The following is a 16159-nucleotide window of genomic DNA, read 5'->3' as shown; positions in this document are numbered from 1 at the left end:
GAACCGCCGCTCGTCCTCCTGCTCCCGGCCTGGAACCACGACTTCAACAAGCGGCGCGGATCTAGAGGCCCGGCGCTGCGCTGTCCGCTTGTTGGGGAACGCGGCCTGAATCGACGTCCGTACGATATTGGGAGGGGCGCAGGGTCGAGGTTCTCCCGGCTTGCGCCGCGCTCCTTAGTTCCTCCCCGCCTGCAGCCGCGAGTGGCCCCTTCTGCTCCGTATGTAGACTCAAGGTGCCGCACCATGCGAGGTTGCTCCAGTCTCGAGTTGGCTGTCGTGTGAATTGAGGCCAGGGGAGCTCAGCTGAGGTGCGGCTGTGAAGAGATGATCCAAACCAGCACAACACTAGCACTAGAAAAACTCCCCATTGCGCGCTAGCCGACAACTGCCGGGCTTTTCCTTTCTCACTGCCAAATCATTAGATTCGATGCCGTGTAAATGGCCGTTAACATCTTTCTGTCCAGTGGGGATCTTAAAGCAAATCGAACGGCAGTGAGTGCATGCGCACGTACCCCCCCGAACACCAAATCCACTCACAAACTCTTATGCAAGACTTATTGATGCTTGTCTTGAAAGTACTATTCATGAAAAGTCTTTGCTATATGATTCATTTGTTTACTCATGTCATTTACCATTGCTTTGATCGCTGCATTCATTACATGTGCTTACAATAGTATGATCAAGATTATGATGGCATGTCACTCCAGAAATTATCTTTGTTATCGTTTACCTACTCGGTACGAGCAGGAACTAAGCTTGGGGATGCTGATACGTCTCCAACGTATCGATAATTTCTTATGTTCCGTGCCACATTATTGATGATATCTACATGTTTTATGCATACTTTATATCGTTTTATGCGTTTTCCGGAACTAACCTATTGACGAGATGCCGAAGGGCCATTCTTTGTTTTTCATTGTTTTTGGTTTCAGAAATCCTAGTAAGGAAATATTCTCGGAATCGGAAGAAATCAACGCCCAATATCTTATTTTGCCCGGAAGCTTCCAGAGCACCGAAGAAGGGCCAGAGGGGAGCCAGGGGGGCCCCACCCCACAGGGCGGCGCGGCCAAGGGGGGCGCGCCCCCCTAGTGTGTGGGTCCCCCGTGGCCCCTCCGACTCCGCCTCTTCGCCTATTTAGTCGTCCCTGACCTAAATCATCGACCCCGTTCGACGAAACCCGAGAAAACCATCCAGAGTCGCCGCCATCGCGAAACTCCAATTCGGGGGACAGAAGTCTCTGTTCCGGCACGCCGCCGGGACGGGGAATTGCCCTCGGAGTCATCTCCACCGCCGTCTCCACCGCCATCTTCACCGCCATCGCTGTCTCCATGATGAGGAGGGAGTAATTCACCCCCGGGGCTGAGGACTCCGCTGTAGCTATGTGGTTCATCTCTCTCTTTATGTGATCTAGTTGAATATCATCTATGTGCTATTCTAGTGATGTTATTAAAGTACTCTATTCCTCCTGCACGGTGTAATGGTGACAGTGTGTGCATCGTGTAGTACTTGGCGTAGGTTATGATTGTAATCTCTCGTAGATTATGAAGTTAACTATTGCTATGATAGTATTGATGTGATCTATGCCTCCTTCATAGTGTGATGGTGACAGTGTGCATGCTATGTTAGTTCTCGGTGTAATTGTGTTGATCTATCTTGCACTCTAAGGTTATTTAAATATGAACATTGAATATTGTGGAGCTTGTTAACTCCGACATTGAGGGTTCGTGTAATCCTACACAATTAGTGGTGTTCATCATCCAACAAGAGGGTGTAGAGTGGTTCTATTATGTGATCATTGTTGAGAGTGTCCACTAGTGAAAGCAGGATCCCTAGGCCTTGCTTCCAAGCATCGAATCTCCGTTTGTTTACTGTTTTGTTGCATGTTTACTCGCTTCCATATTTTATTCAGATTGCTATTACCACTCATACTCATCCATATTACTTGTATCTCACTATCTCTTCGCCGAACTAGTGCACCTATACATCTGACAAGTGTATTAGGTGTGTTGGGGACACAAGAGACTTCTTGCATTGTGATCGCAGGGTTGCTTGAGAGGGATATCTTTGACCTCTTCCTCCCTGAGTTCGATAAACCTTGGGTGATCCACTTAAGGGAAACTTGCTGCTGTTCTACAAACCTCTGCTCTTGGAGGCCCAACACTGTCTACAAGAATAGAAGCACCCGTAGACATCAGTCGGCCCGTTGGATGCATACACAGACAGTGAAGGACAAGTGGACAACCGGTCTGTTTGTCTCTTTCCATGACCCAAATGGACCAAATTAGACACTTCGTATGTGATTTATTAGCCAATGGAGATGCCCTAAATTCACAAGCATGGCGGTCACTACCGTTCTTCTCCCCCCGGTAGCTTCCTCGTACAAAGGTGCCAACAGATAAACAATGGATGCATGATGCGAAGGGTGCGAAAGGATCGAGGACGAGGAGGAGGACATGGGCGTTGGCATGCACTGCACTTGTGCCAACCTGGTCACCACTCAATACCCCAACTGCTACAACACCTAAAAATCCACTCGGCTTTTCAACTTTTTCCCTAAATATCCTCTATGTTTTGCAGGACACATCATCCCCTTCTTCTGTGGGCTACATGCATACTGGTTCCTAGTGGTGATCGATACTCTGGGTAGTTCACAACTCTTTTAATCTCTCAGGGGAGTTAAATGGAGGATGGGGGCCATCGGAATCCTACAATTTTGCTTTACCGTGTACAAAAAGCAAGGAGACCGTGCCAAAGTTTCATAGCCTCCATTTACTCGCATTGCATCACGATTTTTCCTATCGAAATTTGCTAAATCTTGAAGAAAGGAACAAATATACCAGAGGCATCCTTCTTGTTTGTGTAACCAGCTCGGTGATGTAATCATCGAGGCAAATAATACAACAACGAAATTAGTTAGAACTACTGCTTTTTCTAAGGAAAAAAGGGTTAGTACTTGTTGTAGGCGAAACAACCAAACGGTCATATATATCTTGGTTAAAGCACATCCAGTGCCATGGCATGGGGTGCACCTCCCTTCACTGGGGATCACACATTTATGCGAGAAAAAAATCCTGAGTACAGAAGTACATAACCATCTATTCTACGAATACAGTGCATTATGTCGGGGTTTTTTTTTGAAATATGCATTACGTCGGGTTAGTAATTCAGCAAGATGCAGCTAGGGCAGCAACGTTTTTTTCTTTTTGAGAAATATTAAGGGTAGCAAAAATACATCTAATGTTTCTATTTGGGCCATCTTGCATGGGGCGCCAGCTTATGCCGTAACAGATCTGGAATGTTTATTCTATTGAAAACCCACCAGCTTTCCTGCCCTTAGCCTGCTAAGAACAATGTAATGAATCCAAACCAATAACACCTTTTTTTAACAATATATAAGATACTAAAGGCACAAACACTTATTATGAATCGGAGATAGTAGTGGGGGAGCTTAGTTGAAGCAAACATGTGCCACGGCCCACCCAGTGGCGAAGGACAAAAAAAATCTGAGGTAGGGCGAACTTTTAAGAATGCAAATGCCAAAATATAGTCCTAAAACAATAATGATGCATATGGTTCAAGCACAATCACTAAATACAATAAAAATAAAAATAAATTTTATTATAAATAGAACTAAAAAAACATACCAATAATGCCTACTCAATGGCTAAGCTTTACCTCTTTTTAAAAAATCTAATGTAATTCAAACACTTAAGACGTTTGATTATGTCTTATTTGATGCATAACTCGGTCTAGATTATCTTTGTTGCGGAAAATTCCTTTCAATTTTTAATGCCGCCATGTGTAAAACCAATGTCATCTTAATGGAGTGATCATGCGATCGAAGAAAATATGCTATGCCTTTTAAATATCTAGAAATCTCGAAAGTCTCCAATTTCGCGAGTATAAGTAATGAGTAACTAAAACTTATCTTGTATATACTAAGGTCCAATCAATAATAAATCTATGTTATCAAGCAATGTTATTCATATTGAACATAGAATATGAGTCTATGTTTGGACATAATAGTCTATGTTTTTGATTTGCAGTCGATTTTGCGCAGTGTTCACTGAAACAAGCATAACTTTCTCATACGGAGTCTGTTTTCGACGTATGACCACTCAAAATTTTCAGAAAAAACACGCGCATCTAAATATATTCACCAAAAATCAAGGTAGGGCGGCCGCCCTACCTTGCTCTATTGGGAGCTTCGCCCCTGGGCCCGCCCGTCTATGCTACTACCTCCATTTCAAGGAATAAGGCGCCCTCGTTTTACGAGCTTTTTGTTTCACTAGGAATTACTTCAAATATATAAATATTTTTTGTATGAAATTAGCATCATTAGAAAGTGTTTTTCAATACGAATCCAACGGTGTTAATTACATATAATATAATTAATATTTTGTTGCTCAATTTTTATGGTCAAAGTTCGTCTTGAAATACGCGTGCGCCTTATTTCTTGAAACGGAGGTAGTATTATTCAGCCCTAAAACATAATTAGTCTTGTCTAATCCCACTTTTTCCTATTGTTTTCTCTCTAAAAAATATTTTTGGCCTGCCCTGATTTCTTTGTCAAGCTCCGCTACTGTGAGCCAGTATATCCAGTTCGAACTTTAGGACTTTCTATTTTCTGCTTCGTGCGGTGGCCTAGAGGGTTCCTAAAAGGTCCCATTTGGCAAGGCCCGTAAAAAACGGAAATTAAATTCGGCTCCAGGGTGCATATGCTTCCTCTACCAAAAAGAACATATTTGAAAGTGCCGAAATTTTTTGACAAAAAATTCTACATGCACATGTCCACAATATATTGCGTTCGCCAAATTTCATGGAAAACTGATATTTTGTGTGATCTATGTAAAAAAGTGAAAATTTATCTTGTCAAAACCATTATTTTTAGCACCAAATTTTGCCTTTTTTTACATAAGCCACAAGACAAGTTGATTTTTCATGAAACGACTTTGTGGGTGTGTATCACATGAAGATGTACACCCGAATGTGTTGTTTCCAATTTTTTGGCATTTCAAAATATGTCTAAGACCTATTTTAAAATAAAGGGAGCGTCGCGTACAAGCCAAAACACCACTCCTCGTCAAACAGTTGTATAAAATTTTATTTATTTATTACAAATCGATTTAATACTAACGAAATGTGTGCTTGTAAAATATTTAAATGTTCAGACGTGTCTAAAATAAATGTTCCCATATTACCAAAAATATTTTTTATTTTTTATAAAAGTGATTCCTATATATGTTAAAAATATTTATACAAATAATAAAAAATGTTCATAATAAAATTTTAAATATCCTATTTATTTCAAAAAAATAGAAGAAACTAAACAATGCTACGTAGCGGGGCCGCACGTTTGGGCCTCCCGTGCGGCGGCTACTAAGCAGGCTCGTACCGCAGCCAATGCGATATAAATAAAACGCAAGCCGAGTCCCATGCTGCTGTCCATGCTGTCCGTCTAATCATGTATGCATCTAATTACTATTCTCCTCACAGTGCATGCACCTGTAGGTACACAACGCTTTTATGTTGCTCAATACTACTAAAAAAGTGAAAACTGCTCAAAGTATGAACTACAGTAGAGTAGTACGGAGTACCATGTCATAATTGTCATTCTCGACTTCTTTTGCATGTCCATTACTCCACATGAGAAAATTTGGAAAAGACTTTATCTTCGCGTACATAGTAAAGATTAATTAGGCCTAGTTGACTGGTTCATTTGTTAAACTAGTCATAGTGGGAAGTAACATAGAGTAGTAACATGTGCATGTTACTACTCTATGTTACTACCTTCATAGTGGTTAGTAACATCAAAGTAGTATATATCTTCATTAATTAGCTTATAGACTCATTGTATCTTGAAAATTGTGATGTTACAGTAACTAGCTATGTTACTCTCTCCTCATTAACTCACTGCCACATAAGCAAATTTGCTGAGTTGGACACTTAGTTACTAGTAAAGTTACTCCCACTATGAGTAGTCTTACTAACTGCCATATTATTTGTTCCTGGCTGCCTAATTAATTAGGCATGATTGATAGGTTACTAACTGCCATATTATTTGTTCCTGGCTGCCTGATTAATTAGGCACGGTTAACAGGTTAATTAGGCATGCGTAATTATCAGGTTCTATATTACTGTCGTGGAATATTTGCCAGGTTAATTAAGCCTAAATGTTAGACTTAACCCACGTAATTGCCATTGCAAGGTTCAAAGCACCTTTCCCATCCACGTCCGGCATGGTAGAGACGAAAAAAATGCATCCCCCACCTCTACCGGCCAGCAAACTCTTCTCGCGGGCGAGCTCGTATTGCCGCATTTCTCCATTCTAGGTCTGGAGGTACTCTCCCGGCCGTGGCTCGACGCGCTCACCGGCGGGCGCCACCCCACTCTGTGCTCGGTAACGGCGGGCTCCCCCAGTGCTCCGCGGCGACGACGGCCTTCCCCCGGAGCTTAGCGGCGCCGATGGCTTTACCCTGGCGCTCCGCGGCGACGAAGGCCTTCCCCAGGCGCTCCGCATGCTCGGTGGAGGCGGCGACAGTGGCGGAGCCACGTCCAATCTGTGTAATCAAATGACTACACAGCTTTCTGATAAAACAAGCTAAAAGTATGCAGAAAAATATTAAAATTTTATAGAAATACATGTATTTGACTACACAACACCAAACTGACAACACATGGTTGTTATCCTGGCTCCGCCACTGGGCGGCGACCTGCCCCGCGGCCACCCTCGCTGCTCCGTGCTAGAGCGGCGCGACCTCTCCCGCCGCATGCTCCCTCTGGGCGCTGCTTTTCATCGTGATTCTGGGGCTACGCGTGAGGGGATAAGGTGCAGTGGGTGAGATGTTATCGCTTATTAGGGGCAGAGATGTCTCTTTTTCATAATACAGAACCGTAGCACGGTTCGTTTGTTTGTGCGGGGCTTCTCCGTATCAATTCCCAACAAAGAACTAACCAAAAGGTAAAATAGAAAAGGGCTGCAAAAAAGCGAAATCTGGAAAAATAAAAAATAAGACAAATTTGGTGATATTTGAACATCTGATTCAGTTTAAGTTGCATGCACTTCGCGTGCAAATAAATTTGGAACAGTAATATTTGAACAAAAAGGATCCATAACCATATCGAAGTACAGTAATCGCTCCGTTAAGGACGAGGAATCCGCGACATAATTCCATGAGCAGACAGAGACAGGCGACTGTCGTCTCGACTCGAGCCCAAACCCCGAAACCCCTGCCAGCTTCGATGCCATCCCTCCCCTCCCCTTTCGCCGCCGGCGACTGCCCCGCCGATAACTTCGACCCCGACTACCTCTACTTCCTCCGCCACCTTCGCCCCGACGGCGACTCCTACATCCTCGAGCTCCCGCCCGGCGGCGCCTCCCCTGCCTCCGTCATCAAGTACGAGTGCCCCATCGCCAACTCCGACGGCGAATGCGTCTCCGACCCGTCCCCGGGCCGCGGGAGCACCAACCGCCGGACAGAACAGAGGGACTCGTCGGTCGACGCGCCCCCCTCGTGGCTCGATTCCCTCGTCGACATCGACGAGGATTACCGCGTTTTCCTGCAGCACACGCGCGTGGTGAACAACCGCTTGAGGCTCGAGATCGGCGGCGTCGTCGTGGACTACGAGCCGGACCCTGAGGCGGCGCAATCTGGAGGCAGCAGCGGGATCGAGGAGCAATCGGAGAAAGATGCGGCCGTTGATTCCTCTGGGGAACAGGATAAACGGATCGATACAGACGAGCCGGTGGTGATTGTTCCGGAGCGGAACGTGTGCGATTGGCGTGCGGATCCAACGCCTGCGCAAAGGGTGGAGGGCCAGCAAGCCGCGGGACACCGCGATGCGGAGCCTCGAGTTGCTTCGGTGAGAATATCTTTGCTCTCTGATGCCTATTACTGTTACATTTTCATACTGTTGGCTAATAGAACTGATCGGCGTGTAAAGAATTGCATCTGGATTATGCTTGGGGCTGTTCTAGGACTCATAGCTTGTTACCAAATGATGATCAGTCATGTCTTTATATCCAAAGAAGTGGACACATTCATGTCTTTAGACATCATGACATCCTGATTGAGCATTTGTGATCATACTTTACCCTTTTTGTTGATTCTTCATTGTCAATCACTTAACATGGGCAAAAATACATAATCCAGTAGCCATTAACTCTGTCTACTTATGCAACTCGCTAGGAGTATGACCAATTATAAGCTAGTCTACATTGTGGAATTTAGATCTTGCCAATTGGTATTAACCACTATCTACGAACTTCAGTATAAGATTATAAAGATTTAACCAAAGTTCTGAAGGTGTACACCACTTCATGTACTAGGGCTGTCTTTTTTTTTCTTTCTGTAAGGCAACTACTATGTGTGATTTACTTCTCTTCTTGCTTCCTACAAATTTGTAGTCGCATAGATCACAAGGTGTTATATGGCCTCCACATATCAACCTGAGGCCAGATTCAGACTTCAAGCGAAGATTGATGGATGCTCTTCAGAAGCCATTTAGCCGGAAAGAGTACCTTCACCTGTTTGACATGGCTTCTATCCGTACTCATTTAGTCAAGTTGCGACAGGTTCGCAATGATGAAAAATTCTATCCTACTGACGACAGGGGCAAGTCATATTTTGACCATTACCCAGGTGTGTTCCTATATCATGTATACACTTTATCTGACAAGTATCATGTTCTTTGTCTCATCTGTTTTGTACTGCTTTTTGCACTCTTCCCATTCAGAAATTTGTTTCTTATTGTTATCGTAACTGTGCAAGTAAATTCTGTGATCTGTACGTTTTGCACTTCGGTCTTGAGATTAATGACATTCTGTTGTGCTGTTTCAACAGTCATCGTAGAATGAGTTATCCTGGAATGTTGAATTCAGTGCAGTATATGCTATACATCATTGTTAATGTATGTGTTAGTATGTTGTGCAGTACTCTATATTCTGATGGGCAGCTCAGCTAGCAATCAATCATTTGAACATATTTTTCTCTTGATTTTAATACTGTTGATGTGCCATACTCAGTTACTCACTCTAGATTCTGTTAGTACACAATAATAATTTTATTTTGCCTGAGAAGCTCTCTTTCCCTCTGACAAGTCACTAAGGGCAACCAATGTATAGAGCCTCATCTGCCATCTATGATGGGCTCCACGTTCAGTCTCCAAATTTAGTGCAAAATTGTGCAATGTATAGAGGTTCCTATTGCCTCTAGGTATACCTCATGAATCATATATTAGTCTGATGGCTCAACTCCTTGATCTCCTTAACTGGTTTCTCTCTGCTCGTGTGAACTCCCCAATCCAGTATTTGTGAGTTGTTTACTCGGTAGAGTCATCCTCCGAGGCTAGAGGCGATGCTAACGTGTCGTTTTTACACTAGAGGCAGGAGGGGAGAGAGCGCTCAGAGGCAGTAAAAAAACATGCACTGCAGATGCTTTAAGCGATCCTTTGTATTGTGTTGTACCCCCTCCATCCAAAAAATAAGTGTCTCAACTTTTTTTAGATATGGATGTATCTATAAATGCATCTATCTAGACAAAAGTGAGACACATTTTTGGATGGAGGTAGTATAAACCAGTAGCAAAACACATTTTATATGTTTCCTTCTAGAGTACTGTAAAATATTGATCGCTTAGGTTAATTAACGTAAATCACTTTGTATTGTTTGATAAGGAATGCAGTTATCCTTCAACGGGTTCTGAGTTGTTGTGTTTGTACTACTAACACATTTCTTTATTTATCCTCAGATCTTGTTGAACAAGTTATAAACACTAGCTATTCCAATGGTTTAGCTCTGATGCGGGGGTTTTTCTTCTGGTTGCAGGTATCCTTTCATACTATTTTTCCTCTGATAATAATAATGTAGGCACTTACTGTGGTCATGTCTGTAAGGTTCATGTCTCCATCTAAATCCGAAGTCCCAAACTCTAAAACCCGAACTATTTTTATTTACTCTAATAAGTTGGTCACAACTGGAGCACATGTGTATTCTGTTGGTAGAGTTAAAAGGAGACATGTTAATAGATATACTAGTTTGCCATGCTGCTCAATATATCCCGTTTAAAGACCAGGCTAGGTGTGCCTGCCATCGATCATAACAAAATCTATTTTTTGCAGCATTAGTACCTTGGTAGCATGAATATATTTGCAAACTGTAAAGTTTACACTCCCTGTTGCAGAATAGTGCACACGAGGATCAGTTCAGTCCTTGGGTAGATGATCTGAAAGAGGTTATTCCATTGATGGACTGAGGTTACTCATATCCATAGTTCACTCGTCTTCTCTTTATGGAGGCAATTCTTTAAGGGTGACAAACGATTCTCAGTAGAGAATATTGTTTTTTCTTACCATTTTATTAATGAAATGTGCGAATAAGTATTGGAACTCTCTCTCTCTCTCTCTCTTGGGAAAATAAATGTATATATTGCTCGAATGGTGAAGGGAGGAATCACTCTCTGTCAAAGTGGCACACAAGACACAACTGGGATCTAATATTGAATTTGAAACTGGATTTGTCATGTTGAAATTCAGGACTCTAGATGTCTGCATCGCAAAGCATTTGAGCCCCCAGGGGCGTGCTGGTGAGGCATTTCGTTTGACAATATGGTCGTGATGGCCTGATGGGTGTTCGTAGAAAACGTTTTATGCTGGGGCAGCAGGACTCTGGTAAGGACTTAAATTTGTAAGGTTTTGTTACGAATTGTGTTTTCTGGAAGAGACGCCATCGTACAACTCTGCAACTAACCGTGGTGGTCAGTCAAATTGTTCAATGATGACATTGTGAAGAGCAGCTTTGGTGCGAACCAACCTCTGGTTGGATGTTCAAAGTTTGACACTCTAGTGTCTTATAAAGGTGATTTTTTTAATGAGAGACAATGTTTTCGTCGAGATCGAGACGCTTGTGGCGATTTTGTAATTCTCATCAAACTTATAGGGGAGCAATGGCAGACATGCTCCAAGTACGCGTTCTACATAAAGTTCTTACGTCAACAATGGTACACTTGCGTGGGAAATTGTAGGATTATCAGTTAGGGAATGACTCCATTTGCATCGAGCAGTATGCTTAATGAGCAACCACAACCAAGCCTTCATTGCACAATGCGTACCTAAGCAAATCCGTCAACACATAACCCGCATGTAGCAATAGTTTTTCTTTCGAGGGGAACATGTAGCATTGGTGGTGCTTACATACATGAACCAACATAAGAGCAAGGTCGAGTAATGCTACACTTACGGAAAAGTTGTTACGGAATTTCCTACGGACAGCATCAACCAGGGTACAACATCCGGACGTGGCCCGTGATTTAAGGGGAGAAACAAAAGTCAGCCAACCAATTCACGACACGTCCGTCCGTAGATGTCTCCGTAAGCCAACTCGTCCGTATGTCTAGGATTATCGGAGCAAGGTCCATGTTCGTCTGAGCAGGCCGAAACTGCAATCATGTTTTCTCTTCTGCCACGCCATTGAGCATCATTCATATTCCATTCTCACAGAACATTATCAATGGCTACACACATTTAGTGCACATGAGAGTCAGTGCTCCCAGTTTTTAAAATATTTAAAGATCATGTATTTTTGTTTCAAAAAATCATTATATTTATTTTATGAATACATACACATATCCTGTATACTCTTGTGAAGTTTCGGCGGAAATTGCATTGTATTTTGAGCTACATGAAAAAAAATGTGGCTACGTATAGGAGTAGATATTTCTCAAAATACAACACATCAAAATTTCTACCTTACCTTCGGAATGTTTATATGTATGTGGGTATTTAATTTCAAATTTTATGAAATCTGAAAAATATGACTTTTAAAAACCAGGAGCACTGATACTCATGTGTTAAACACACTTTTCGGCTACACACTCACTTTTTTTTTTTTGAAACGAGTGGCAAAAGATTTGCCACTATTCATTAATTAAGGGGAAGAGTTTAGACAAGACCAAAGGTTCACCAAAGAAAACAAAGAAAACTCGGGGGGGGGGGGGAACTAAGGGATTACTCTCCCGTTGTTACAAAACTCAAACACTTCGCACCCGCGGCAACCCAAAGCTTCACTTCGGTTTTGATGATGTTGAGGAGGACGGCGGTTGGTGCGGACTTATGGTTGAAAATTCTAGCATTCCGCTCCTTCCAAATAGTCCAACTAACAAGCATGATAATGGAGGACAAGGCCTTGCGATTGTCCGAAGCCTCATTCAACAACTTGGACCACCATCCCTCAAGGTTGAGATCGTCCGTCCACGCATGGAGGTGGATGGAAGGAATGCCAATCCAACTTTTCACCATCCCCGAAAGGCGCTTGGAGTAGCGGCAATGGAAGAGAAGGTGAGCCGCCGTTTCTTGAGTTTGGTTGCAAAGCGTACACCGACCACAATTTGTTCTACCCCTTCTCGCTAGACGGTCCGCCGTCCAAAGCCTATTATGGAGAGCCAACCAAGCGAAGAACTTGATCTTTGGGGGGGCCCAAGCCTTCCAAACAAGCCGATTCATGTTGGTAGTCATGGCTCCGAAGAATTGTGCTTTGTAAGCCGCGGCCGTGGAGTACTCTCCATTCTCGGTGGTGGTCCATGTGATTGTGTCCTCAAGAAGCTCATTGAGGTGAATGTCCCGGAGAAGATTCCATAGCCGAATGTACTCATGCAAATGTTGGATGGTGAGGTTTGTGTCCATCTTGATTTTTTTTAACCCAACCATGATCCGTCAAAGCTTGGTTTACCTTCCATCTCTTCCTAGTGGAAGCTTCATATATAAGCGGAGCTATGTATTTGGGCTTCGTGTCATTGAGCCAAGGAGAGTCCCAAAAACTAGCAAACTTGCCATTCCCTAAGGAGATAGAAGTTGAAGCATAGAAGAGATCCATGTCCACCTCGTCACATGGGTTGCCCATTCCCACCCAAAGCTTGGTTGGGTGCCTCCATTCGAACCAAGGCCATCTTAAACGAAGAGCCCTCACAAATTTGTCTATGTGGAGGATGCCTAAGCCTCCAAGACTTTTCGGCCTACAAACCGTCTCCCAATTTAATTTGCATTTTCCTCCGGTGATCTCCTTTGTTTCGGCCCAAAGAAAAGCGCGTTCAATCTTGTTCATTGAAGCCACACAACCCGGTGGAATTCTAAGAGGAGTGAGATGGAAAATAGCTTGGGAGGTGAGGACGGATTTGAAGGGCTCCTCTTCCGGCCGTATTGATGTTCTTGCCATCCCAAGTGACAAGCTTGCCGGCCATTTTGTCCTCAAGTGGTTGGTAATCGACTCTTTTTAGTTCCCAAACCGAAAGAGGGAGGCCCAAGTATTTGATAGGGAAGGACGCACGGATGACCGGCAAACCCCCAAGCACATCATCAAGATCGACTTCATGGCAATGTATTGGGATGACCGAGCTTTTTTGGAAGTTAGTATGAAGACCGGTCGCTTCACCGAAATGGTCAAGAATGGCGGAGAGGTTTTGGATGTCCTCCTTTAAGGGGAGCATGAAGACGGCCGCATCATCCGCATAGAAAGAAGTGCAAAAAACGGTTCCTCTTCCTCTAATCTTGTGAAGAAGGTTGTGTTGGGTGGCCAACTCAAGGATCTTTTGGAGTGGGTCTATGGCAAGGACAAAGAGAAGCGGCGATAAGGGGTCTCCTTGCCTAAGCCCCTTTCCATGATAAATGGGCAAGCCGGGAACCCTGTTAAGAAGGATCCTCGAGGACGCCGTACAAAACAAGGCGGCAATCCAATCGCGGAATTTAGGCGGGAAGCCAAGTCTTGCAAGAAGCTCAAGGATGTAGTCCCAACGCACGGAGTCAAAGGCCTTGCGGATGTCAAGCTTGAAAAGAAGGGCGGGCACCTTGCTCTTATGGAGCCTCTTGGCAAGATTCTTCACATACATGAAGTTGTCATGGATACTTCTTTTCTTGATGAAGGCACTTTGGGCATTGGAGACTAAATCGTTCATGATAGGGGCTAGCCTTGTAGCAATCATCTTAGCCACAATCTTGGAGATAGCGTGGACCAAACTAATAGGCCTATAGTCGGAGACTTCCTCGGCCCCCTCTTTCTTGGGAAGAAGGACAATGTTGGCCGAGTTGACCCATTGGAGATGGGCAAAATGGAGGTTGTTGAAGTTCTCAATGAGTTTTAAAACGTCAACCTTGATGGTTCCCCAACATTTCTTGAAAAAAGCTCCGGTGAAACCGTCGGGGCCGGGGGCTTTATCGGAGGGTAAATGGGAGATAGCGTGGAGGACTTCCCCCTCCGTGAAAGGAGCATCAATGCCCTCAAGGGCCGTGTTGCCAAGATTGAGACTTTCCCAATTTAGGTCCCATTTGCGTGTTTGTCCTCCGCCCAAAGAGGAGGAGAAATGGCTATGTAAGATTTCCTCTTTCCGAAGATGATCGGTAACCCATCCACAATTGTGCTTGATGCGGTGTATGTGGTTTTTCCTCCTTCTAGCATTGACTCTAAGATGGAAAAAATTGGTATTTGCATCGCCTTCCTTGATATTTGCAATCCGAGAGCTTTGCTTTTTCCTAGCCCTCTCTAGGATAGCAAGGCTAATGACCCTTCTCTTCAATCTAGCACGAAGGTCTTGCTCATCGTCCGAAAGAACCCGATTTTCTTGTGCGATGTCGAGGTGAAGGATGACTAGAAGAGCGGCGTGGAGCAACACCTTAGACTTACAGAAAAGTCCCCGGCTCCAATTGGTAAGCTCTTTGGACACATTCTTGAGTTTATGGAAGAGGTTTTGGCAGGGCTCCCCATGTCCGGAGGGCAAGGACCAAGCTCTTCCAACAACATTATGGAAACTAGGGATGTCCGTTCACCAATTCTCAAACTTGAAAGACCTTGGCCTCCTAGGGCCACTATCATCGGCGAGGCGGAGCGGGCAATGGTCGGAGAGGGCGGAGGAGAGAGCGTTAAGGATATGGGAGTCGAAATGTAGGCTCCAAGCATCGTTGCAAAAGAAGCCATCAAGCTTGCACATTGTTGGGTCATCCCTCTCATTTGACCAAGTGAAGCGCCTATTTTGGAGATGAATCTCCTTAAGCTCGCAAGAGGTAAGGGTTGCACGGAAACGGTTGATACGGCCCCGGTTAACATTTCTCTTGTTCTTGTCACGGGCTCGATAGATTTGGTTGAAGTCTCCCATGGCTAGCCATTTAACATCCGTTGCGGGTTTTCGGGCAATTAGCTCGTTGAAGAAATCATCTTTGCGAGCTTAAGGAGCCATTTAACACACTCACTTTTTAATGAAGTAGGAACATATATGTGAGAATCATCTCGCAGTAGCCTGGCCTAGACTGCTTGTGATGGTCATTAGCCTGTTAGGCATGGATCATTAATCCCTCTGGATCATTAATCCCTCTTTCGGGCTGACAAAGAAATGGATTACGGGCTGACAGCAGAATATTTTACCGGCTAGGCCAGAACCTGATCCAAACACGTTCATTGCAATCTAGCTTGGCCAGGCAGATTTGTTGAAGATTTCCTATCCAGCTGAGGTACCCTTTTTCTTAGCCATGAGCTCTAGAACTCAACCAAACTAACCCAAAATCCTCTACAATTCAATGAAAAACAGCGTTGCGCTGCATTTCAGTTATTTGTTTTAGAGAGAGTCCAAGCTGCCCGGGCATGACGGGCTAAAGATCTGCGACCATGTAGCACCATACGTAGCATAATGTTGGATCTTTTTTTTCTTTTGAGTTTTGCATGATGTTGGATCTCAATTAACTGTTTGCAATAAAAGTGGATATTCGTACAACGGGTTTATCCTTGCGCAGAGTAGAGGAGGTAGCTTAGGCTCCCTGATTGGAGTGATGGCACCTTGCCACTCTTTCTTGAAGCTCCCTAGGTATGCTTCGAGATCCGCCTCTTTCTCCTTTTTCTGCTTAGACTTCTCTTGACATGTTTTTTGTGTGGCCTCAGCAACTTGGCTTTGGTTTATCGATAGATCATCTAACTAAGGCTCGATGATGTTATTGATTTGGTTTCCCCTACCTTAGGGATCTTATCATCGACCATGATCTGATCTAAAATTGATGTCTCCAACTTAGTCGTCAAAAAGCGTGTTTGCATACAAACATATCACCATGTACCATCAATTTTGAACGCGATGCGCGTCAACACACATTGGTGGAGACTGACTACAATTGCGATATGTAAGACAATTCA

The 16159-nt window shown here is 43.9% G+C and overlaps 1 protein-coding gene across 1 annotated transcript; it reads left to right on the top strand.

Moving 5' to 3' along the window:
• The first annotated feature begins 7164 nt into the window (after positions 1 to 7164).
• LOC127335762 (uncharacterized) lies at positions 7165 to 10532 on the top strand. The gene is made up of 4 exons (XM_051362492.2): positions 7165 to 7863; positions 8408 to 8642; positions 9750 to 9826; positions 10182 to 10532. Exons 1-4 carry the CDS (start codon positions 7174 to 7176, stop codon positions 10251 to 10253), a joined length of 1074 nt encoding a protein of 357 aa, XP_051218452.1. The 5' UTR covers positions 7165 to 7173; the 3' UTR covers positions 10254 to 10532.
• Positions 10533 to 16159: the final 5627 nt, after the last annotated feature.

This window comes from Lolium perenne, chromosome 2, assembly GCF_019359855.2.
Source record: "Lolium perenne isolate Kyuss_39 chromosome 2, Kyuss_2.0, whole genome shotgun sequence".
NCBI classification, from domain to species: domain Eukaryota; kingdom Viridiplantae; phylum Streptophyta; class Magnoliopsida; order Poales; family Poaceae; genus Lolium; species Lolium perenne.
The sequence above is the reverse complement of the archived record's forward strand: the minus strand, read 5'-3'. Positions and strand labels throughout refer to the sequence as shown.

What these genes read in the sequence shown, in the direction of transcription:
- LOC127335762 (XM_051362492.2), top strand. Translation starts at nt 7,174, where the DNA reads ATGAGCAGACAGAGACAGGCGACTGTCGTCTCGACTCGAGCCCAAACC. An exon ending in CGGAGCCTCGAGTTGCTTCG is followed by an intron (nt 7,864 to 8,407) that starts GTGAGAATATCT and finishes ACAAATTTGTAG; the next exon opens with TCGCATAGATCACAAGGTGT. An exon ending in ATATTTTGACCATTACCCAG is followed by an intron (nt 8,643 to 9,749) that starts GTGTGTTCCTAT and finishes ATTTATCCTCAG; the next exon opens with ATCTTGTTGAACAAGTTATA.